Source organism: Marasmius oreades, chromosome 1, assembly GCF_018924745.1.
Source record: "Marasmius oreades isolate 03SP1 chromosome 1, whole genome shotgun sequence".
NCBI classification, from domain to species: domain Eukaryota; kingdom Fungi; phylum Basidiomycota; class Agaricomycetes; order Agaricales; family Marasmiaceae; genus Marasmius; species Marasmius oreades.
The window spans coordinates 2396078-2417906 of NC_057323.1; the positions used below are offsets into that span (position 1 = coordinate 2396078).

Consider the following 21829-nt stretch of genomic DNA (forward strand, 5'->3'; position numbering starts at 1 on the left):
CTCTCCACATTCCTATCACTGTAGCAAATTTTCACCGCGCGCCATCAAGCACACCTCTGACATCGTCGACAGCGCTTAAGTCTGCGAGGAACGGAACGAGATCAGTTAGCTCTGTGTCGTGCGGATCGTTAAACCACGAGGAAACTGGCACGGCATTGTTTGGGTGGAAGATGTAGGATGCTGGAGAGTTATCAAGGATGATGGTATCGCCTATTGGTCGGCCGAGTTGCGAAAGATCCTGGACGAGATCTAAATGAGAGGAACGCAGCGTGAGAGCGCGGGGCTAACCTTGACGTAGTTTCCTCTATGGTTATAACAGCTTTCTCTAAAAAGACGGTGTGTAATGGTGTGACTAGTGTCGAGTCTATCCAGGACCGGATCCGCGTACTTTGACGAGATGAGTTAAGCATGGGATCCATCTCTTCATGCTGGAAAAAGCTAACCTTGCTCAAGCTGGCAGTGAAAACAACAATCTCGTACAACTCGCCCATTTTCTTCAGAAAGTTATCGACCCCTGGGCGCTTGATAACATACACATTATGCCAATGATATTCAATTTCCACGGGCACCACAAAGTCAGCATGTTGTATGGACTAGAAGCTGTTCAGAAACATTAGTGAACACGGACATGCAAACACATACCTTGAAACTACTGTGCACGAGGGTTTCGTCTAAATCAAGCACAAGACACTTTCTGCCGGCATGCTGGGGAGCAATCGGTGGTAACAATGGTTTTGGGACTCCATCCTACACAGGAAAACGGAGGTCAGAAAGTTGGATACAAACTGGGTTTATTGCACGCACAGAACCTATGGGAATACCTGCACCTCCGTTCGTAATCAGTCTGTCTTCTTCGTCCTCAACATCATCCAGATGCTGGACATCTTCCGTCTCCTCATCCTCTGTGAAGCTGGATCCGTCCGTTTCTTCAGGGTCTGGTGTAATTCCATTAGTAACTGACGTTGAATGATGAGAATGTCTTTTGTTTATGGTGCCACTGGCACCTGGCGGAACGACAGCACCAGAAGTAACACCCTCGGTCTCGGAAATGGGAAGAAGTTGGTTGGTCGGTGTCGTGGGCACAATTACCTCAGTGTCCGAGGAAGGAGCGGGTATTGTCAGTGGAGGAAGCGAGTCTGATGGTGCTGCACTTGGGCGTTGGGCCGGAGATTCGTCCCTGGCCGACTGTGGTGCTTCTGACGTGTCTCTTTCCGGAGTTTTAACAATTCCAGTTAAATCATTTTCTGACGGAGCTATGGGAGCTGGAGTAGGAGTATCAATCTCAATAGTTTGAGAACGAGGGGAAGAGGGTATGCAGGGTATGCAGGGTATGAGCTTCCGAACAAATCTGGAGAAAGCAGAGGGCTTCTGAAGAGGCTTCTGCTGAATCTCCGACGTCTTTTCCTTTCCGTTAACATGTGGAGACTCTGGGAAATTGGATTCCTCAGCTGGACGGGTTCGAGGGTTGGAAGTACTGAGAGTAGTGGAAGCCGAAGGCTCTTGGTCGTTGCTAGGCTCGTTAAGCGCGTCTTTCGGAGCGTCGTTGGCGTCCTTGACGTCGTTGTGGACGACGTTGGTGGAAGACTCCATGAGGCCAATGAACGGGGAGTCCAGAGCTGGTAGACTTTCAGTCTCCCAACTTTACGCCAACTTTGCTCATGTAAGCACAGCCAAACAAAAAAAACAGCGCGCAAATCTTTATTCACAAGAGCTCTAACAGAGGCACACTATTCGAAAGTGATATTAATCCAGAACTGCATATTTCTGCAGATGTGAGGGTATCGCTTCTCTAAGCTCCTTGGTTTCTAACCATTTTTTGGAGAAAAGTCGACTCTGGTACCGATACGCCCCGTCGCACAAGACAGTCACAACTCGGGACCCTGAAGCATACACAGAGGTCAGTTTGCTGCCGGATTAGTGACATGCGAAACATTCACCTTTACCGAGCTTGACAGCCAACTCCACAGCGGCAACCACGTTCAGCGCTGAGCTTGCTCCAAGATAAAGTCCTTCCGTGTCGAGCAAATCGTAGAGGGTGGCTATGGATTTCGTATCGGGAACGGTGAATGCCCCATCTATGTCACCAACAATGGTGGCCAGATTATCCGTTACACGACCTTGACCAATTCCTATGAAACAAGTGAACGAAGACACCCTTTTTTGTTTCACCCAAACGTACCTTCCGTAATCGAACTGCCCGTTCTTTCGATTAGTTTTCCCCCGCTGTTGAGATAACCTGAGGAACAGAACCGTTGGTCTGTGATTCAAAGAGAACGAAAAGAAGGCTTACTCGCCAATACACTGCCCGGCGGATCAGCCAGCCAAACTTGGGTCTTCCCTTTGCTCTTTTCCTTCAGGTACTTGCCCACACCAGCTAGAGTCCCGCCCGTTCCAGTGGAACAAATGAATCCATCCAGTTTACCCTTCGTTTGCTCCCAGATCTCAGGGGCGGTCGTCTTGTAGTGGGCAGCAGCGTTTGCCGTGTTATCAAACTGATTAGTCCAAACTGCGTTTGAGGTGTTTCTCGCGAAATCCCTCGCTTGATGGTTGTAGTTTGCAGGATTCTCATAAGCAACGGCCGGAACAGGGTGTACCTCAGCCCCAAGCATGCGAAGTAGGTCGATCTTTTCCTGGCTCTGAAATATGGAAAGGATGTTAGTCGAGAGCGAAACCCGATGTGTGGTACAGTTTCACTTGAGTGTTTGGCATAAATATCACGCAACGATAGCCTCTTGCTCGGCAGACATGAGCCAAACCAATTCCAGTGTTTCCAGCCGTTCCTTCTACAACTGTTCCTCCTGGTTTTAGTCTGCAAAAGTAAATACAATCAAAGGAGTTTCAGGCAGACGATGTTGAGCTGCCTCTTACAGCCCTTTCTCTTCCGCATCAATAACGACGCCGAGTGCTGCACGGTCTTTGACGCTTCCACCAGGATTCTGGAATTCTGCTTTGCCATAGATATGAGACCCTGTCTTCTTGGAAAGTCCTTTGAGGTATATCTAGAAGGAAACCCACGTCAATAAAGAAAACCTTTTTGGCGAGTGGAAACCTAACGAGGGGTGTATTCCCAACAGCTCCATTAAACCCTTCTACAGCCGAGGTTGTGAATGTTCGTCGTAGAAGCGACGCGCGAGTTGTTGAGAACATGACTACGAGGTAAGAAGAAATTGTTAAGAGCTACTTAGACATTTTGAGCGAGCGGGAACAGTGAACGGGTAAGAGAAAAATAAGCACGACATTCTGACACCACTCACGTACTTACAGTCGTTCTCAAAAACCTTGCGCCGCGTCTTTTGCGCGTGCGAAAAATTAAAGAAATTCACAGAAATTCAAAAAACTCTGTAAATTCAGTGTAGCTCTATTCCACTCTATATGCATTCCTTTTTCAGTCGCAAACGCCCGGAAATGTCATGGTCTACCATCACATCAACACAGATATGAAGAAATATGCATCGTACTACCTCCTAGAAGAAGGCTCTCGATGTCGTGTTGGATGCTCTGGGTGTTTCAGATGACAGTGTACAGCAGTGGAGATGGAGTAAAGAGAAACATAGGGCTGTCAGAGCACTCACACTACCTCAAGGACATCCAAGATTTCTCGAAACCGCTGTATCCGTCGAGTTGAATCAGCTGGTGTGCAAGACACCCTCAGTTTTCGCTTCACGAAATCTGGACTACCTGGCAATCATGCACGGCGGCCAGTCAATATCGATACCAACGATCCAACGAAAGCTTGTCGAGCTTGGACTCCACCAGAAGTACTTAGGAAAAATTGCCTTGCAGCATTATGAAGCTCTTCACACTGACAGTGCGTGGTTGGATCACATCATTCAAAACTACATGGCTGAACAGATTACATTTGTTGACAGTGAATCTTCGAAGTATGGTCGTCCAATTGCAGGGCAGTATGAGCACAACATAGGGAAATTCCAGAAGATTTCAACCGAGGCGAGACGAGAGCGAAGGTCCTCAATCACTCCCCATTCTAAGGCTTCGGCTGTGTAGCTTCGTAGACTTCCCTTCCAGCTGCTCAATATCATACCCGTAGCCTGTTTATGCTGTTGTCAAGCTGGTTGCAAGCTGGGCTAAGAAATTTCAATGTCAAACAGGTTTTTCCTCTTCAGTCTTCACTCATGCCATTTCCCTCTTTTTCAATAAACACATCTTCTCAATCACTCTGGAACCCCTTGTTGCCATCGACCTAAATCCTATTTTCCAGAATCCCAACCCAGAATTGATGTTTCCGAAGGGCTGTGGTTACCACGTCATACCTCAGCGGAAGAGTGCCCCGTAAAAATAGCTTTTCCTTGCCGCCATCCTCTATAAAATCCTCAGGATGATATAGGAATATCAGTCTCTGATTATATGAATCTCAGTACCTTTTCACCAAGCTGAAGTGTCGTTGGGCCCGCACACCGTCGTCGCCGACATGGCCGGATTCAGTAGCGTTGTTCGTTTCTTTGACTTGTTTCCGGACTTGTTTCTGGACGTATGTTGTAGCACTTGATATTCTGATGCAGTTCCAGCAGTAAAAGATGTGAATTGAGACGTAGAGCGAATTAAAATAATTTACAGGCATTTTTTGAATTTTTTTGAATTTTTTAATTGTTCGCACGCGCGAAAGACGCGGCGCAAGGTTTTTGAGAACGACTGTACCGCAAACTGCTGCTTAACTAAGAATAAGCAACCCGCGGTCACAGCCATCAACAGAACCGTTTTGCTCAAGGTTTGCTAGAGGTCCGAAGTCGTTCTAGGCATTGAAACGGTGCAATTTTTATGCAGAGTATACTGTATGGAAATGAAACATTTTATCAATTGGAAATTATAATCATACTTGGCAATCCGAGTTACAAGCGACATCCAAAATTGTAGCGCCATTATTGTTAAGTTTGCCTTTGTGGTGCCACGTTGCTGAGGGCAGCTTGATGACTGTCACCTAAGCCCGGTTCAACGCATCTGACGAAACGAGGTGACAATCGTCTGAGGGTTGAAACGTTGAAAGCTGGCCACACTCACCATTAGCGACATGCACAAATGTGATCACTCAAGGAGAATGGGAAAGATACTAGATGCTCGTGCAGTCCTTCCGCTCGTTCAAAAAAATCGCTTTCTCAAATGAGGCATGTGAGATCATCCATTAGTGCGAGATACTACCGGCCGGTGACGAACGAATGAAGTGATAACAGATATGAAGGGGGTATGGAAAAAGAATATCAAAAAACAGACAAAAAACGAAAGGCATGACGTATGGGTGTAGATGTCCATTTGACGACGTGGGCGTTGCGTTCCATGCATAACCATAAGCAAGTATTGTGTTTGGGAGGGTGTAACGGCTGGCGGGGTTCACGGGGGCACTACGTACCACAACGTGGTGAGAGGGCAAGGTCTCGTAGTATTGAAAACATAGGAAAAGAGACTGGTGTGCGTTTACTGTTGGCGCTTCTTGACGTTTTGAGACAGCCACTGCAGCCCTTCGAACAAGCCTTCCCCAGTGGTTGCACAACTACAGACGGCGCATCAGTACCCAAGATTGGCGGAAAGGTTTTAATACTTGCCTAGGGTGAACGTACCACGACCGATCCCGCATTCTGTGAAGGCCCAACTTCTCTGTGACTTCAGCTGGTGACATTGCTGTGGAAGTGGTAACGATCAGAGATGCCGTTGAGTACATTGGAAAAAAGACCTGTTACCTCCCGGTAAATCCTGCTTGTTAGCAAAAACCAATAGCAAGCAATCCTTCATCTCTCGGTCACCCAATATCCGGTGAAGCTCTTGCTTCGCCTCGTCAATCCGCTCTCGGTCCTGACTGTCAACCACGAACACAAGGCCCTGGGTTCCCGTGTAATAATGTCTCCATAGCGGCCGAATCTTGTCTTGCCCTCCGACATCCCAGACATTGAATTTGACGTTCTTGTACGTTACCGTTTCAACGTTGAAACCAACTGCAGGCAATGAAGAGATCAGTCCAAAAACCGTGAAGGAAAGATTGGGGGTACGGTCAGGGGGTGTTGAGGCAGCAAATCAAATAATTTAGAAATTGACACGAACCTGTTGGAATTGTCGTCACGGATTGGTTCAGCTTGAGTTTGTAGAGAATGGCTGTCAGGCCGTGGTCAGTCTTCCGCCAAATCATACGACAATGGTGAGCATCCGCGAACTGACTAGTCTTCCCAGCGGCATCCAATCCTAACATCAGCAATCTCATTTCCTTATTCCCAAATATTTTCCCTGAAGCCGATTCGCGACAGGTGTGGATAAAGGATTTCCGGAGTGTCAATGAGTATGAGAAGGACCTGGACTTGAAAGGTAGCGTACCTAATGCCTTCGAGAGATTAGCACCCATTTTCCAGCTATAATTTGCTTTCCAAGAGACTTGGCAACGGAAGGAAGAATTAACGAGTGACTTGTGGGTGGGCTGGCTGTCGCAGACAAAAGTTGAAAGAAAGTGTTCGGTCACACGCGTGGTCACAGTGACAACTTAGCCGAAGAGTAAACAAGCACATTTTCCAATTATGTGCGGTTTTCTTGAGATCGTCATGGTGGATAATGATAATAGGAGCTATTCCGTGAGCAAAAAATCTCCGGAACCTGTCAATATACATGTACTGTACCCGAACAGAACAAATCAGAAAGGTGTAACAGAATGAAGACAGGGATAAATCAGTCAGGCAAGGAATGCTAACAATGGACGATAAGTTACGGTGATGTCTTCATCTGGCTCTGGCTGAAAACTTTGAGCCATCCATCCCCCATGTCCTGCTTGAGAGCCTCAATCCGTCTTCGGAACACTTCCCCTTCATCAACATTTCTCTCATCACCGTCATAAGGAATTGTCGAAGGTTCATAAACAGAGGCCGTAACCCTGGCTCGGCGCAATGCTGATGAGGAGAAGGTTTGGGAGTTACGCGACCTTCTAAAGGCTAGTGCATCCTCTGGAGGTTCATTGAATTGGTCATCGGCTAGAGATGGGGTGAACTGTGAATGAAAACGACTATGGCGTGAGCGGCGGGCAGGAGATGCCGTTTGCTGGGTGGGTTGCTCTGATGAAAAAAGTACATGTTCAACGTTAAAATCGTCGGTAGGTACATTCGCCGACGAATGCTGAGGTATCGTTTCCGCTTGATGGAGAGTATTAAATGGTTCGACTACCTGGGTATCGGATTGTAAGGGAATTTCCTCTGAGGCCCTTGATTGAATCTTGACTGAACTATTGGATATGGTCCTCCTATGACCGACAACCGCCTCTGGGTTGCTGCGTTCGATGTCCAAATCCACGATTCGCTTCGGTTTCCTTCGACGACCTTTGCTGCTGACACCGACAGCACTCACGGGTCCGAGATGAGGAGAAGGGTTCGAAGATCCAGAAGGCGAAGGCTTTTTGTCAACAGCTTCGAGAGGCGAACCAGGCTGAGTTTGCGAGTGTGGATGCGGGTGGCCAACGGCAATGGTGGGTGGAGAATATGCGGCGGAAACTGGACGAGAGGAGGTCATTTGCTGAGAGGGAGGAGCAGTGAGATTGTGCTTCTCGTAAAACCTCGGGGGAACTCCATCCAGTTTGACTGTCTTCCCTTCCTTCCAGAAATAATCTAAACATGCAATCCGGTACGCCTCCTCGAGTTCCACCAGAGGATTGTTCTCCACCCACACATCCGATATGTTGGGAAGGCTTGCCAGTCTGCCAATTTCAGCGGCCTCCTCAATCAGATTACCCCGAAGATCGACGCGTTCAAGAGCACGGAGGCGCTCGAGTCCACATATGGATTCTAGCCGGTTATGAGAGAGATTCAGGAACAGCACCTGTCCGAGGTTCTGGTATATACCCAAGACAGAGTCAATCATGTTGTCAGAAACATTGAGGGAAATTAGATTGTAAAGAGCACCGAGCCCTGGTGGGATGGAGACAAGTAAATTGGAGGAAAGGTCGAGGTGAGTGAGAGATGAGAGATAGGGGTTAAGTTCAGAGGGAAAGAATGTCAAGGCATTATCGGAAAGTGAGAGCTGTTTTAGCCATTCCCACTTACGGGGCGAAAGTTGCGAAGGTGGAGGTGAGGGGGACAAAGTGCCAGTGGTATCAAGAACGGGTTCTACGGAAGTCGTCTCGCCGTTGGCATCTTCTGGCACTGAATCAGGAAGTTGAGAGAAATGAAAGGATGTCGGCTTCAACACTCCTTGCGGAATCCTTCGTCTGCGCTTCCTGCTGGCACTACCTTCTCGCCTAGCCTGATCGTCCAGAACTGCTCCAATAAAGATATCCGACACGTCCTCCAACCCGCTCTTCTTTATCTTCAAACTCCACAAACTTTCCGCAAGTTTATCCCATCCCAACAATGCTCGAGGATCAATGTCTATACATTCTAATGATTGTAAATTTTTGAAAGAATCCATCGGAATGGCATTCTTATTAGGGGGTTCGTTCACCAGCTCTGCGATGCCTTTCCGACCAGGGGCTGTGATAGAGAGAGCAGGGAGCTTTGTAAAGCTGCTAAATAAATATTTGAGCTCTGCATCTATACTGGTTGGCCCGGCACGGCTCCACCATCCTGCACCAAGGGATAGATTGGAAACCACCGACAGTGATGATCGTACTGAGGAGAGTGAGAGCGTTTCTGACTTGTCTGGATCCGGAAAGACGTTGATGTAGCTTAGTGGCCGAGATGGGCAGTCTATACGAACGTCTAGAGTGCCAACATCGATACCGATGGCTTCAAGGCGCATCAGAAGATAGAATAGATGGTGAGTGTCGATAGATAACACTACAGGCTTTACGCTTGTCCCAGCAGCAGGATCTGAGAACCAGCCTACTGGATTGAAGACAGAGGCCGATTCTGGTGGACGTCGTGGTGCACGGCGGGGCCGTGCAATGACTGCCTCTGCGAGACCACGTTCATTGGACCGAATAAAGGATGCGATACGACGAATGTAATCGTCTCCGTGTTCGTTCTGCATATCTATAAGTTCCCGTGAAACGAATGAGGGAGAGCAAAGACGAGACTGGGAAACCAGGCCCAAGTAATTCCGGATCCAGGAGCGCTACCGTCACAGTCACACCTACGCGTCTTTCAACCATGAAGATAACCGTTAAAACGACGCAGCAAAAGGTCTTCCAGGTCAGTTCTTCTCTTATTTTATTTAGGATCAGCAGCTCACTCCACATTTAGGTCGATGCTGAACCCTTAGATACCGTCGTACACCTTAAGGGCAAGATCGAGAGTGCCCAAGGATATCCTGTTGCCTCACAGAAAATCATCTACTCCGGTACGTACTTTCAATAGTCTCATTTGCAGGGTACATTCAGATCGGTTCTTCTAGGTAAAATATTAGCCGATGACAAGACAGTCGAGTCTTGCGGGATAAAGGAAAAAGATTTTTTGGTGCTGATGGTTTCGAAGGTGCGTCCATGTTCAACTCACAAGATCCTCCCTCTCAGATTTATTCGTAGCCAAAGCCAACACCCACCTCAGCAATATCGACTACATCAGCTCCCTCTGCTCCTCCATCAGTATCACCAGCACCAGCAGCACCTACGTCAGAGTCATCCTCCACGGGCTCGTCACCCACTGCACCTGCACCCCCTACCACTTCTGAACCTGTTCAGCAGCGTGCTTTTGGCGACACCGCCTCGTTTTTGTCAGGTCCTGCTCTCCAGGAGACCATTAATAATATGGTGGAGATGGGATTCCCGAAAGATCAAGTTTTGAAAGCAATGCGAGCCAGTTTCAATAACCCAGATCGGGCCGTGGAATACCTGATGAATGTATGATTCTTGATACTGTTAGTCGTAGAACATGACTCACTTGTTATTGTTCTGGTAGGGGATTCCGGGTCTCTTGGAAGCTGAAGCCTCCGGAAACCCTCCAGGTGCGCAGGATAGTGCAGCATCCATCGCACCAGCTGCAACCACTTCTACGCCGGCTGTTCCCCCTCCCAATCAACCTCAGAATTTATTCCAAGTGTGTTCCTTCCGACCTCATCCTCACAGTATTCTATTCCTTTTTATTGATTGCGTTTACTAGCTGGCACAAAATCAGCAACAAAGTGGTGGTGGAAACACTGGAGGATTTAGCTCAGCGCCAGGACAGCATATAGATATTGAGGCGTTACGAAACAACCCCCAGATCCAGCAATTACGTGAAGTTATTGCTCAAAATCCTGATTCTGCTGGAGCGGTCATTCAGCAACTTGCAACCCACTACCCACAGCTAATACAAACCCTTGCACAAAATCCAGATGCCCTTATGCGGCTTCTGGATCTGGACCCGCAGAGTGTGGCCCCGCCTGGTGCTCAGGTCATCAATGTCACAGAAGAGGAGAGAGCAGCGATTGAACGTGTAAGTCCCGTACTATGTGCTCTGAAAACGCTTCACTAATTCCTGATGAATATCTAATTAGCTGGAGGCGTTTGGCTTCCCCCGACACAAGGTGGTGGAAGCGTACCTGGCCTGTGACAAAGACGAGACGATGGCCGCAAACTACTTGTTTGAACACGGTTATGAGGACGACGATGATAATTGAAGGTCATAAAGGATCAATGGGTTTGTATAGTAGTTTTCCCCCCCCCCCCAAGTATTCGCTTGTATGATAAACGTCAACGTCAAATCGTATTTCACGAGGACGCATGCTCCCAGCAGTCAACGAGAATTTAGGGTCGCACCGATCCCGCGTGTTCGAGGGCCCACTCGTTAATCATCGATCACCTTTGACTAACCGTGAGTGGGGTTTGATATATTATCAAAACGAGTACTTTACATTAAATTAAGCTAGCTTTGGGTATATGTCTATCAACTTGAACTTCCAGTGTTACTACCTGTGGGAGACGGAGGGTTGTGATCTGGTGGTGGTGCCTGTCGGGTTCCAACTGGTGTCGGGTTCTCGTTAACGATTTGAAGCTCTGCCTCTATTCGTTCTCGCGCACGGACAACTTTGGATTGTAGATAGTGTGAATGTGCTGGAGGAGCTTTTACCTTTCCAGCGGAGGGAGCTGGAGGAGCTGGTGAACTGTTGGCTTTGAACAGATGTTCATAGTTCTGCACGCAGTAACTCTTGGTCATTAACATGCCATTACGAAGCTAAGTCATACCCACACTGAGAATTTTCTCCATTTCCTCTCCACGTTTGGTGTTAAGAATCAGGTGAGCCTCGTCCAAAGCCATCCGATATTGCCGTGTTAGCTGGTCAGTCATTGATCCAGAGTTGGCATGAGCAACACCAGCTATATCAGAGCCAGCCATGGCACCTGCCGGCTTGTGTTTAGCATCTTTTTTTCAGAAAGTAAGTGACGTGACTGGAGAAGTTTTACTGGGACGTACTTTTTACAGCTTGTCTTCCAGCTTCAAGGAACGCTTTGCCCAAGATTTTTGAGCCGGTCAATACTATTTGTATTATGACGCGAGGTGAGGCCTGTATTGACACGTCCCAAGTGAGCAAGTATATTAGTTCAAATCGAAAAACTGACCATGAAGGAAGGTAAGCGCAGGTCAACTGAACTTGAGCAGTTGAGCTAGAAAGTGATCACGTGCTTCTAATTTTCTCCCTTCTGCCAGTGCACAGTGCATTACATGCCTCAAGCAACACACTCGACAAGGAAGCGAAAGCACTCCGAATCAAACGTCCACGGGCTTTCAAAAAAAAGATCTAGGCATGCGAGCAAGGTCAAGCACGACAAGGGAAACACGAGGGATACTGGATTTCAAGTCGTAAAGGCCTCACTAGTGGTCTCCGTTCCTCCCATATTCAGCATCGACCCAAAGTCGGGTGTTGCTGAGATGCTTGACTCCATGATAATGCGGTAATTACTTGTTTCAACGCCGGTTTTCTTTCTCACAGAAGACTCACTCAACGATCAGGTATATTCCCGCATTCGAAGGCGTTGTGCTTTCACACTCAAACCCTCGGTTCTTAGAGAAGCAGGCCTCAATACGAGCTGATTGTCCATTCCTGATATGCAAAATATCTTTTGATGCCACCGTGTGGCGACCGCGGGTTGGCATGAAGCTTGGTACGTTACGACCGATAAGGGTTCATCTTTTCCCTTCAGCCTCATTCGTGTCCTTAGTCGGGAAAATCAACTTATGTTCACCCGATCATGTCTCATTGCTCGTTCACAAAACTTTTAACGTGTCCATACCACGACATCACATACCGACCGATCAATACGTATTTGAGTACGGACCAGCTGAGAATGACCCAGAGTTTGGGGTTGCTCAAGGAGGAGCCGAAGATGTTGAGAAGGAGGCGGAGAACTGCGGCGGAAGATGGATCGATAAAAGCACAGACATGCGGCTCGGGGAACCCGATGGGCACTTGGAATTTACTGTCGTTGGGTACGTCTACATAGTTCCCTACCTGTACGGCCTTTGTTCAAGTATCCCTATTCTCAATTAGACTCACTATAGCTAATGAAATGTTATCCCTACTGGGCTCCATACAATCCGATCCGTTCTCTCCGTCACACATACACTTACCCACTGCCAAGGCTTCAGAAACGTCCGATGCAGAAAAAGTTGATACTCAGCTCCGCACACTTACACCTGCAGACGAGGAGGAGGAAGATGATAGCGAGGAGGATACATCCAAAGTTTTGAGAAGACCAGCCGACCAAATGAACCCTCGACAAACTGCGGAGACTGAGTATCATTCAGCCGAAAAGAATACGAAGCAGAAGAAGAAGCAAAAGGTTGTCAACAAGTCAGGTGGGGTGGGGGCTATAATAAAAAAGAAGAGTTCTGGGAAGGGAAAAGATCAAAACTTGTAGCGTACTAAATTCGCTCGCAATTGTTATGTATCGTCGGCTAGGCGGTCCCGGTCAACTTTTGTGTTTCAAACGGTCTGCTCAACCTACTTCCCGTCGCCTTTGGCGACGAGCAGCCCATTCATCCTCCATCTTACCTGTTTCAAGACCTCACCGATCGACAGAGAAGACGCCATACCGATGTATCAAGTTAAAAATAACGAAATGCAATGTTTTTTACCACTTTCATGACACGTTCTTTTCTATTCTAGTCGGTTACTAGGGCAGGTACAGGGTATTTGGTTGCAGAGTATATCGATAGAGCTAAGTGCTTCTCGATTCACTACTTGTTTAAATGCCCGCTATCCTCAGTGCTGTCCGCGTTTCGAACCTTCCTCAAGACAACAATATTGAATATTCCTTCACGATCCACCTACTGGCAGCCAAGAGAAGATGCCCATCCTGCAACATACTCCAGATGCTTCACGTCTTCACGTTAATATGTAATTCAATTCCATTTGTAATTTCGTGTGGGTTCAAATAGAAATTCCCTTGAATTTTGGGTTATTTTTACTAGGTATCAAGCTCTTCAAACTACATGATTTCACAACAAGGCGGGCTTGCGAAAGGGAAAGAATATTCCGATTGCAAAATTCTCTGGCTTTTTTTCACCGCTCACACTGGTGAAATTCGCGTGGAGTTCATTTTGGATTCTGAGTGAATCGCCTGGCGGTGAAGTTCGCGAACTTCTTTGCACAATGTTCGTGGTCTTCGAGAGAACTCTACTTGTGATATAAACTGGTTCTATAAATTACTGGTAATACGATACACTGCCGAAGGTCAAGTAAACTTCCTCTAAAAATGTGCGACCACCCACAACAAGGTGAATACAAGAGAAAGATTAACTCCTTGCCGGCGTCATCCCATATGCCTGTTGTATACCTTGCAGTTCATCCCACATTCGCTTGGTTTCCCCAACGACGTGAGTCAATCTATCATAATCTAACAACTCCTCGCCATCGGAATCCGTGAAGGAGGCCACACTACCCTCCCCATAATGCTGAAGCAAGTTCTCGATCTTACTCTTTTGCGTCATGGCGGTTCGAAACGTATCGAGGTATTCCAGATAAGATGACCTATACCGTGCACGAAGGCCAGCATGGTCACTCGGGAGCGGAGGTGTCAAGCGTCCGTTGCTCGTCGGTAACGTGACACCTGATGAAGAGGCGGTGTTACGAGAGGGTTGAAAGTGTGGCACGGGAATTGGCAGAGGAGGAGCGGGCATCACAGTATGATTCCGTGTGGATACAGAATCTACACCAGGTTTAGTGTCGGCAATGGCGCTTTTGTCCTCATCTTCCGAGGATGTATAGATAGGAGATTTACGCCTTGATTTAGAATGTGATTTGTGTGTGGAAGATGCTTTGTGTACAGAAGGCATGGGCGACGACTCCTTTTTTATTTTGGGTAGTTGACCAAGCGGTGATGATTCCTTCTTGATCGTTTCCTTCTTTACCACTAGAGGGGAAGGGGTGGAATCTGCGAGTTGCTTGTGCGATGTGAGTATATCCTTTGGACTTTTGACGAGTTTCTGAGGACGGTCACCAGATTTCTGGGCATGCTCTCCACCGTTGGTCAATGCATGAGTCGACCTTTGCTCATCATTAGTAAATCTTTGTTTTTTCGAGGACGATCTGCCACTCCATGAATCATCATCGCCATCGCCGCCCCGAGCGAGAGGTTTCTTCCGTTTGAGGGTGCAAGATTCTTTGGCCACTGTTGACGCTGACGGGAGACGCTGATTTTTGTTCTTCTCTCGAGTTCTTTCTTTGTCTTTCTCGTTCTCTCTTTCCAGTGTCCGTTCAAGTTCCAAACCTATCTCTCTACCGGGATCCCTCTCCCGCTCCCGCTCTCGGTAATGGTCTCGCCCCCCCTTCCTTTCTTTTTCACTCCCCGTCTCTCGTCGTTGTTCCCTGCCTCGATCCCTCTCCCGATCATGCATATCATAGTCTCTTTCTGATTCGACCCCTGCTTCTCCTTTCAACCTCTTTACACGCTTTAGTGGAGCGGCATCATTACCATCGTGACGTTCTAGCCTTACATTTGACGAGACAGAAGCACGTTCTGGGTTTCTACCTGCGTCTGATTTTACTCGGACAGAATGGCCGGAAGGAGCAGGGGATCCATCTTGACTCAAGCTGTCGGAACGCCTCGGAGAATCGCTCGCTTTGAGTTTGAAGCCAGACCCTGGAGGTTTTCGCGACGTGGGAGATGAGCGTGTTGGCATCTCTGCAGCAACAGACGCAACCAGTGTGGTCCTTTTCTTGGGAACAGAAGTAGACGTGGTGAGATGCGAGGCTGGTAGGGGGGATAGGGTAGATGAGGTGGCCGGTTTGGATCCTTTGGCTGTTCCTCCCTCGTCCTTGACTAAAACATTTTTGGTTTCCATTTTGATAGACCTGGTCTTCTTTTCCTTTACTTCTTTAGAAGATATACCTCGTTTTGGGACCACCGTCGATTGTCCATTCGCCGATTGTGTCGATGTTGTCGCAATAGGGGCTACAGCAGATTTATTGTTGCGGAATTTGACGTGTACCCAGGCGGGATCACTTTCGGATACACCAAGGTTAGCCAGAATCAATCTTCCTTTGCGCGCCATTTGAAGCCTCTCAGACTCGGAAAGCGTAGGCCATTCGTAAGGCCGAACTTCCAACCAGGAATGCGGCTTCAATGACCATAGTCGTTTGGCGTTCTGTTCTGCGACCTGGGACAATCGTGGGACGGATTCAGGGTATGAACATAATCTGGGCAGTGCAAAGTAGGCAGAACATACCTCTCCGAGAGCGTCATTTATCTCTCTTCTGGTAACGGGATCACACTCCTCTGGTCCGACAGCTCGAAGAACATCGTCAACAGAAGGTTCAAAATCGCTCCTTGCGAGATAATGAATGATTTGCTTTCTCAAAGCAACGATTTCGGCTGACATTTGAGACGAGGACAGAAGGTGAGATGTGCGGGTATGTGAAGCAATGGTGGACGGATTAACAAAAGCAGAAAGCCTAGGTTGATCGCTTGGTTTGACTGGCTTCCTCCACATCGAAGTAGAGTCTTTCTTCCTAGTCTTCGAGTTGGCGTGCTGGGGAAGGTCCGACGGGGTATCAATGTATTTTGTTTTCGGAGCATCTCTCTGTTCTCTAGCATCCTTCGTGGCCATCTTAATTCGAGCCTCGGTGCCTGGGTCGAGTTCACGATCTGTGAGAGAGAGCTTCCCGACGACGTTGGCGTGACATCTGAGAGGAGCATTAAGTTTGTTGGCCGTGGCAGCGCGAATATATATTTCATGAGAGATCTCCTCCTTCTGAAAGCGAACCGGAAAGAAGGATTTGCCAATATGAAGACCAGGACTGTCGTTATTGAGGTCGATGTCAACCTGAGGTTGAGCTGGAAAGGAGTTGAGGGCATTCAAGGCCTCAGGATTGAGACGGACGACAATAGCACGCTTGGGTAGCGACGACTGGCGTGGGTGAAGGGGTATCCTTGTTGTCTCGTTGGGCTTGCTCGACGTTGGCAGTGGCATCCTGCGAAGAGTTGTATTCCAAACAACGGCAAATGCGGGCACCGGCAGCGCCATCATATACATAATCCAGAAACCACACCGCCTCGACTGTGGGGTCTTTCAGGACCCCTGTTTATACCCTAAAATGCCTGAGTCCGGAACCCCCGACTTCTATCCGGATCCCAAAAAGGAAATCGCTATCCGGAAGCCACCTCAGGCATCGTCCAGGGCTTGTTTCTATCCGGACAATTGATTAGGCATCTATCTATAGAGTATATTTTCTATGTATGGTGTAAATAAGAGAGAAAAAAGTTCACCTTTAAGCTTTAAGCTTGTTCCTCTTCTGACTCGTCCGATACAGTTGCTGCGGCGCGTTGTCGACCTTTTTCGGTGGTGACAACACGGTGTTGATGTCTTCCTTCCCATCGCGAAGCTTACAGAACGTCAACCAATCTTTCTCTGAGACCTTCAACATGGTGGACCTGCGCAGGAGAATCGCGTATACAAAGGAAGAATAAGGAAGGCGTATGTGCAGTAAAGTCGAACATAGCTCGGTAGTGTTTCTGTGTTAATGCATTCCCCTCTTCCAATCCACATCAACTTCTCGAAATTTGCAAGCTCCTCGCATTTCTTCATTGTCTGACAGTACATCCAACCTGTCATTTGTATCCGTGATTGTTATATCCATTTCGGGAGGGCGCGATATTACACGTAGGAGCACGCGCTGTCAGCGGGAGAATCAGAAGATGAAAATTTTCTATCAGTTTGAAGATAAGATAACTACGAATGTCGGCCACTACGGACTTCTACGGACGTTGGATACTGGCTGATACTCTAGGTCAACCGGCCTCACCGGCCATCTAGCTAGCCGTCTCGATTCTATCCGGACGGGCTCAGGCATAGGCCAGACCGCGTGTTTTTATCCGGATGATTGGCTCAGGGATTGGCAAAAATTTGGCTTGATCTATCCGGATGGGGCTCAGGGATCCCAAAAATCTCCCCCATTCCTATCCGGATAGGGCTCAGGCATCTGGCCCTATTGCCAGGGGTCCTGGTCTTTCTTCCTAAGTTCGCCTACAACAATTTGAAATTATAGTTCAAATGCCTAATAATAATATATCTCAATGTATGTAAAATTAGTGAATTTCACAACCCGTTGTCTTTTCACAAGAGATGATTATTAGATAGATAGCCTGAGATTACTGTAGCCTAAAAAGTACTACACATAGTGTGCTGTACCAGTTTCTGAAAAAGTGGGAGGTATATAATGTGTCTCCGTTTCGAAGTGTCGAGATCAGTAAATTTCCCTTTTTCAATATCACTCTGAAATGCAGCAAAGTAGTGCAGCAGAAGCTGACTGTACGGTTTATACAGAAAAAATCATTATAAACTTGCATGCAATACCGGAAGGTGTGATTACTTCACCCGTCCGGCCGCTCTTACTAAGTTTGAGCTTGAACTTGGACAAAATGTAGTACTAATAATGCCAGAGTACAAAGCTATCGACGAACAAACAACTGACGATCTGTCAGTATAGATATAGGTATCTAATCGAGTCTACTGCTTCCCTGACCTTTTGAATCTCCCCCATTCCAAAATGGCGCTAGTTATTCTCAAGAGCTTCTTCACAGCGTCCTTGCTGGCTCCCAGCCGTCGTTCTGGAGATATATCCATAAAGGACTTCAACTCCTCCGATTCCCTGTTAAGGTCATTCCACATTCTATAGCCGGTGTTCGTGCTCGTTTGTTGCACCAAGGGCTTTGACGTGGCGTTACGACTTAACGCACCATAATTGAGATAAGACGTCTTGGTCCATTCCGCAGGAGAAGTCACGTAAGTCGCTCTCTGAGAAGTACGGTTGGACATGAGGGGGGAGTGGAGACCATGCGAAGGTCGAGGTCGAGGTCGAGCCACCGCCTCAGGCGAACAAAAAAAGTTCATGGAATAGGACTTGCGGATATTCATCCATGCAGATCGACCACGATCGATGGAGTTGTGGATCTTTCGCTTCTCTGCCCGCGTGTCCAGACTTTCAATTGATGGGGAAGACTTCAACGATCTCATTTTCGAGGCTTTGCGAGGAAAGGGTGGACAGGTTGCGGAGGGAGTAGTGGTGAGGCGAGAAGAGTGACATAGAGAGGGAGGAACGTTGGAACGGTCGTCGTCATTGGCAATGTAGCCTGAGCGGGAAGGAACTGGGAGACTTGCCGGCGGTCGCGATAACCAATTGGCCGACTTGAGGACAACCTGATATTCTGGCTGGGTATTGAGGCGGTGTTCCTGCGAGATTGCATGGAGAGCGGTGTCGGCGAGGGGTGATGAAGTTGAGTCTGATGGGATATCAGAGAAAACATCGGGAGACTGTTTCCTGGTAAACCTTAAGACGGCTGTATGAGGAGCTCTCTCGCCCAGCTGAACAATACTAACGTCATCCTTGGTTAACAAGGGTGAGCTTTTCACACGACGCAACAATGGACTGATCGGAGGAGGTTCTGGGAAGTCGAATTGTATGGCCTTCGCAGGCGATATATCAGAGTTTGACTCTAAGCTGCTGAGAACGCTGCCGAGTGTGGTTGATGAATTACATGACCTCGCGCTTTCTTTGACAACCGGCAGAACCAGAGAGTCTGTAGACAGAAGATAAAGTGGCCACGGGGTATTTGCAACTGACGGACTAAAGCCACGGCGAGGATCGACCGGTGGTCCTCGCGTGAGCTGCGAAGACAGGTCTGTCATGGAGGAGAGATGCGTGTGCATCGACTCGGGGCTAGGTAAAGATACTGTACTTGACGAATGAGGTAGAGGAGGGGCAGGGGTGGATGGTGGACGGGATGCCAGGGGGGGAAAGACCTGACTGTTACTGGTGCGAACAAGTGAGCACGGCGAGGCAATGAGCAGGACGATAACGAACATACCGAGGACTCGCCGAGTGTGCGTGAGTGGCCATGGATGGAGAAAAGTAAAGCAACGATCCTCGAATCGATCAGCCTCACATTTGAGGCAGACTGCGCAAATACGTTGTAACATTTCATTCAATATTAGGTAAGACAACGACAGAAGAGGAGAAATCCGCGAGTAACATCGTGAACAAAATCTAATACTTCTTTCCACCCGCCGCCAACTGTAGATGTGCGCTATACTCGTCGTATGGCAGCTTCGACAAAGGAATCTCGCGCCACAAGTCAGGTGTAAGGAATCCATATGCTCTTGTGATCTGTTGAAGCGACGTTTTCAGTTATCGCCTCCAGCTCTAGCAATCACTTCCAACTTACCGCAGCGAACGTCGCCTTCAAGAAGTTACCCATCGTTGCCGTCGATCCTGTTGATTGAGTATATACGTCTGTAATACCAGCCAGCTGTAGCAATCTCTTCGACGCCGGGGCAGCGACAATACCAGTCCCTCGCGGAGCCGGAATTAGACGACACATAACAGATCCGACTTTGCCGCTGACTTTGGACGGAACGGTGTGTGGTTCACCGAGTTTGGCACCCCAGTATCCTCTTCGGACAGGTATAATGGAAAGTTTGGCGAGAATAATCGCTCCCCGGATAGCGGTCGCGACTTCCTTTGCACATTTGACACCAAGCCCGACGTGACCGTCAAAGTCACCGATGGCAACGAAGGCTTTGAAGCGAGTACGCTGACCGGCGCGAGTCTGCTTCTGCACAGGCATTATTTTCATGACCTCATCCTTGAGTTTCGGTAGGAAAAAGTCGACGATCTGGAATTCCTTCACGGGGAGAGAGAAGAGGTAAATCTCTTCCATGGATTTAATTTTGCCGTCTTTCACGAGACGTCCGAGCTTGGTAACCGGGACCCTGAATAGAAGGGGGGAAACGATAGTGAGTACTGTTTGAAATCGGATCCAAGTGCGTCAGACATACCACTCCTTCTCATCGTCTTTGCGAGCGCCACGACGAGGACCCCTGCGTCCCCTACCTCTCTCTCCACGACCGCGTCCAAATCCACCTCGTCCACGAGTTGCTTCAGCCATATTTGGGTCTAAACGGAGGGACGAAATCTGTGAGTTCAGTCAGCACTTTGTCGACAGTCATCGCAAGCACAAAAGAGCCATCCAGCTCAGGTACCACCAAAATGTGGAGAAGAACTATTGAGTGTGATGAAAGCAAGGCGAAAAAGCTTGAACGAGGTGCTAATGGGCGAGGTACTCACAGTCTTGAGGAACGTTGACAACGATGAAGAGAGGACAAACTTTGAAGCACGATTCGGACTCGGGGTGGACCCCGGACACTTGGGTCACGGCCAACTGCCAATGCTTAGTCATAACCTCCAATCTTGTTTCCAACTCCAATCGTTCGTCGACACAATCTTCTCAGTCAATCCTCAACCCTCTACCAAGTTGGCATATGTCGTTGAATACCATGTCGAATTCAATAAAACACAAATCTAGTCTTTGCCCCACGTAAGTCCCACCATAACAAAAGGCTAAACTACCAATTCTTATCTTTTCCAGCAACGGTCGTCAAGCCGTTGGGGATGGGGCTGCCTCTTTCGACATCGAGCCTAGTGTACTTGCCGTGTGCCAAGTTCAAGGTAACGACGACATGTACTATTACTCTACTACGTTCTCTGGAGGACCCGGGGTGAGTTTTTCTCCATGTTCTATCCCTTTTACCAAACTTTACATTGACCCCTCCAAGTGGCGCTTTTGACACCCCGAAAGTAAAATGCCCTCCTGACCGAGGGTCGTCGGAATGTGTGACAGGCAGACCGGCGCCATTTTCCCCCTCCTTCGAACTCTCTTCTCCTCTTACCCATGTTCCTTTACAAAAGCCCATCGGATATCCCACATCAGCTTTCAGCTCTCCACGCGTTTCTCGTCCTTTTAGCATTCCGCACCTAGTTCCAAGTACCACCGGGTCTGCATCGCCAGATATCTCCACACCCCCACTGACGCCTGATGATGGTAGTGATTGCAGTGAGAGTGTTGGGGTTGGTTCACCTGACTTTGGTCCTCAGCACAAAAAGGATGCACTCGAATTCCTTTTGACTGTGTTTCCTCGTCATGGGATATCAGCCCTCCCTCACGCGAAGAAAGTTTCAATATCTGCTCAGAGCCTTGGATCGTCGTTTGAAGGTATGATTTTGGACCTACCTGGGCAAAGGAAGACCCTCTATGTCGACGCCAAGCATGCGGAAAGCATTAGTCTGCGGGAAAGGTGAGTTGCGATCTTGAGAGGTGGAGTATTTTCATCGATGTCTGACTCTGCATATAGCATTGTTGCCCTTCTTGATCTTGCGGATGAACTTCTGGAATGCTCTGCTCTTGTCATTGTATTGGAGAGATCTTCACCAATGTTGGGCGAATTTTTACACTCCTTCATGTATGTTGGTGGGACGGTTGTCGTCAAACCTCCTTTTCCGGTCGATCCAGCATTTGTTCTCGTTGGAATGGAAATCTGATGATGTGCTATGATTTTGTATATGCTTTTAGCGTCCGTAATAATCTTCTAATATACTCCCGGATCCTACTTGATGTACATAACGAGCTCGAGTCCGTGATCCCTATCGCGTTGTGAACCGT

The 21829-nt window shown here is 48.1% G+C and overlaps 11 protein-coding genes across 11 annotated transcripts; 3 read left to right on the forward strand and 8 right to left on the reverse strand.

The window, feature by feature from the left end:
• Window positions 1-31: 31 nt before the first annotated feature.
• E1B28_000774 (uncharacterized protein) lies at window positions 32-1590 on the reverse strand (the record flags this gene model as incomplete). Its single annotated transcript, XM_043146641.1, has 5 exons — window positions 32-238; window positions 289-387; window positions 444-593; window positions 643-747; window positions 805-1590. 5 exons carry the CDS (start codon window positions 1588-1590, stop codon window positions 32-34), a joined length of 1347 nt encoding a protein of 448 aa, XP_043015344.1.
• A 66-nt stretch (window positions 1591-1656) lies between these two features.
• On the reverse strand, window positions 1657-3147 carry E1B28_000775 (uncharacterized protein; the record flags this gene model as incomplete). Its single annotated transcript, XM_043146642.1, has 6 exons — window positions 1657-1880; window positions 1938-2236; window positions 2291-2636; window positions 2695-2809; window positions 2869-2999; window positions 3055-3147. 5 exons carry the CDS (start codon window positions 3145-3147, stop codon window positions 2166-2168), a joined length of 756 nt encoding a protein of 251 aa, XP_043015345.1. The 3' UTR covers window positions 1657-1880; window positions 1938-2165.
• Window positions 3148-4751: 1604 nt separating this feature from the next.
• On the reverse strand, window positions 4752-6508 carry ARF6 (ADP-ribosylation factor, Arf Arf6). The gene is made up of 7 exons (XM_043146643.1): window positions 6316-6508; window positions 6163-6228; window positions 6049-6099; window positions 5691-5942; window positions 5556-5631; window positions 5017-5503; window positions 4752-4956 (listed from the first exon to the last, which is right to left on the reverse strand). The coding sequence occupies exons 1-6, from the start codon at window positions 6341-6343 to the stop codon at window positions 5428-5430; spliced, it is 549 nt and encodes a 182-aa protein (XP_043015346.1). The 5' UTR covers window positions 6344-6508; the 3' UTR covers window positions 4752-4956; window positions 5017-5427.
• E1B28_000777 (uncharacterized protein) lies at window positions 6509-9031 on the reverse strand. Its single transcript, XM_043146644.1, has one exon. It carries the CDS (start codon window positions 8944-8946, stop codon window positions 6697-6699), a length of 2250 nt encoding a protein of 749 aa, XP_043015347.1. The 5' UTR covers window positions 8947-9031; the 3' UTR covers window positions 6509-6696.
• A 16-nt stretch (window positions 9032-9047) lies between these two features.
• Window positions 9048-10627, forward strand: E1B28_000778 (uncharacterized protein). Its single transcript, XM_043146645.1, has 7 exons — window positions 9048-9107; window positions 9159-9255; window positions 9310-9389; window positions 9440-9754; window positions 9813-9950; window positions 10014-10328; window positions 10390-10627. The coding sequence occupies exons 1-7, from the start codon at window positions 9066-9068 to the stop codon at window positions 10510-10512; spliced, it is 1110 nt and encodes a 369-aa protein (XP_043015348.1). The 5' UTR covers window positions 9048-9065; the 3' UTR covers window positions 10513-10627.
• A 74-nt stretch (window positions 10628-10701) lies between these two features.
• Window positions 10702-11490, reverse strand: E1B28_000779 (uncharacterized protein). Its single transcript, XM_043146646.1, has 4 exons — window positions 11453-11490; window positions 11307-11397; window positions 11082-11254; window positions 10702-11024 (listed from the first exon to the last, which is right to left on the reverse strand). The coding sequence occupies exons 1-4, from the start codon at window positions 11453-11455 to the stop codon at window positions 10779-10781; spliced, it is 513 nt and encodes a 170-aa protein (XP_043015349.1). The 5' UTR covers window positions 11456-11490; the 3' UTR covers window positions 10702-10778.
• Window positions 11491-11520: 30 nt separating this feature from the next.
• Window positions 11521-12966, forward strand: E1B28_000780 (uncharacterized protein). The gene is made up of 4 exons (XM_043146647.1): window positions 11521-11785; window positions 11844-11995; window positions 12053-12320; window positions 12382-12966. Exons 1-4 carry the CDS (start codon window positions 11556-11558, stop codon window positions 12749-12751), a joined length of 1020 nt encoding a protein of 339 aa, XP_043015350.1. The 5' UTR covers window positions 11521-11555; the 3' UTR covers window positions 12752-12966.
• A 530-nt stretch (window positions 12967-13496) lies between these two features.
• Window positions 13497-16367, reverse strand: E1B28_000781 (uncharacterized protein; the record flags this gene model as incomplete). Its single annotated transcript, XM_043146648.1, has 2 exons — window positions 13497-15491; window positions 15561-16367. 2 exons carry the CDS (start codon window positions 16365-16367, stop codon window positions 13629-13631), a joined length of 2670 nt encoding a protein of 889 aa, XP_043015351.1. The 3' UTR covers window positions 13497-13628.
• A 1473-nt stretch (window positions 16368-17840) lies between these two features.
• On the reverse strand, window positions 17841-19230 carry E1B28_000782 (uncharacterized protein; the record flags this gene model as incomplete). Its single annotated transcript, XM_043146649.1, has 2 exons — window positions 17841-19143; window positions 19199-19230. 2 exons carry the CDS (start codon window positions 19228-19230, stop codon window positions 17841-17843), a joined length of 1335 nt encoding a protein of 444 aa, XP_043015352.1.
• Window positions 19231-19377: 147 nt separating this feature from the next.
• On the reverse strand, window positions 19378-20278 carry RPS2 (40S ribosomal protein; the record flags this gene model as incomplete). Its single annotated transcript, XM_043146650.1, has 3 exons — window positions 19378-19497; window positions 19556-20102; window positions 20169-20278. The coding sequence occupies 3 exons, from the start codon at window positions 20276-20278 to the stop codon at window positions 19378-19380; spliced, it is 777 nt and encodes a 258-aa protein (XP_043015353.1).
• Window positions 20279-20554: 276 nt separating this feature from the next.
• Window positions 20555-21811, forward strand: E1B28_000784 (uncharacterized protein). Its single transcript, XM_043146651.1, has 5 exons — window positions 20555-20707; window positions 20759-20888; window positions 20946-21164; window positions 21216-21464; window positions 21522-21811. The coding sequence occupies exons 2-5, from the start codon at window positions 20782-20784 to the stop codon at window positions 21706-21708; spliced, it is 762 nt and encodes a 253-aa protein (XP_043015354.1). The 5' UTR covers window positions 20555-20707; window positions 20759-20781; the 3' UTR covers window positions 21709-21811.
• The last annotated feature ends 18 nt before the right edge of the window (window positions 21812-21829 follow it).

Excerpts from the sequence above, each read along its gene's own strand:
- ARF6 (XM_043146643.1), bottom strand. The coding sequence starts at position 6,343 with ATGGGTGCTAATCTCTCGAAGGCATTAG. Across the intron at positions 5,632-5,690 it reads CAAGCAGGATTTACCGGGAG|CAATGTCACCAGCTGAAGTC; the intron begins GTAACAGGTCTT and ends CCACTTCCACAG. Across the intron at positions 5,504-5,555 it reads TCGTGGTACGTTCACCCTAG|TTGTGCAACCACTGGGGAAG; the intron begins GCAAGTATTAAA and ends CGCCGTCTGTAG.
- E1B28_000778 (XM_043146645.1), top strand. The coding sequence starts at position 9,066 with ATGAAGATAACCGTTAAAACGACGCAGCAAAAGGTCTTCCAG. Across the intron at positions 9,390-9,439 it reads TGGTGCTGATGGTTTCGAAG|CCAAAGCCAACACCCACCTC; the intron begins GTGCGTCCATGT and ends ATTTATTCGTAG. Across the intron at positions 9,755-9,812 it reads CCGTGGAATACCTGATGAAT|GGGATTCCGGGTCTCTTGGA; the intron begins GTATGATTCTTG and ends TTGTTCTGGTAG.
- E1B28_000777 (XM_043146644.1), bottom strand. The coding sequence starts at position 8,946 with ATGCAGAACGAACACGGAGACGATTACATTCGTCGTATCGCATCCTTT.
- E1B28_000780 (XM_043146647.1), top strand. The coding sequence starts at position 11,556 with ATGCCTCAAGCAACACACTCGACAAGGAAGCGAAAGCACTCCGAATCA. Across the intron at positions 11,786-11,843 it reads CTTGACTCCATGATAATGCG|GTATATTCCCGCATTCGAAG; the intron begins GTAATTACTTGT and ends CTCAACGATCAG. Across the intron at positions 11,996-12,052 it reads GCGGGTTGGCATGAAGCTTG|TCGGGAAAATCAACTTATGT; the intron begins GTACGTTACGAC and ends TCGTGTCCTTAG.
- E1B28_000779 (XM_043146646.1), bottom strand. Across the intron at positions 11,255-11,306 it reads TGGAAGACAAGCTGTAAAAA|ATGCTAAACACAAGCCGGCA; the intron begins GTACGTCCCAGT and ends TCTGAAAAAAAG. Across the intron at positions 11,025-11,081 it reads AAATGGAGAAAATTCTCAGT|AACTATGAACATCTGTTCAA; the intron begins GTGGGTATGACT and ends TACTGCGTGCAG.
- E1B28_000784 (XM_043146651.1), top strand. The coding sequence starts at position 20,782 with ATGGGGCTGCCTCTTTCGACATCGAGCCTAGTGTACTTGCCGTGTGCC. Across the intron at positions 20,889-20,945 it reads CGTTCTCTGGAGGACCCGGG|TGGCGCTTTTGACACCCCGA; the intron begins GTGAGTTTTTCT and ends GACCCCTCCAAG. Across the intron at positions 21,165-21,215 it reads CTAGTTCCAAGTACCACCGG|TGATTGCAGTGAGAGTGTTG; the intron begins GTCTGCATCGCC and ends TGATGATGGTAG.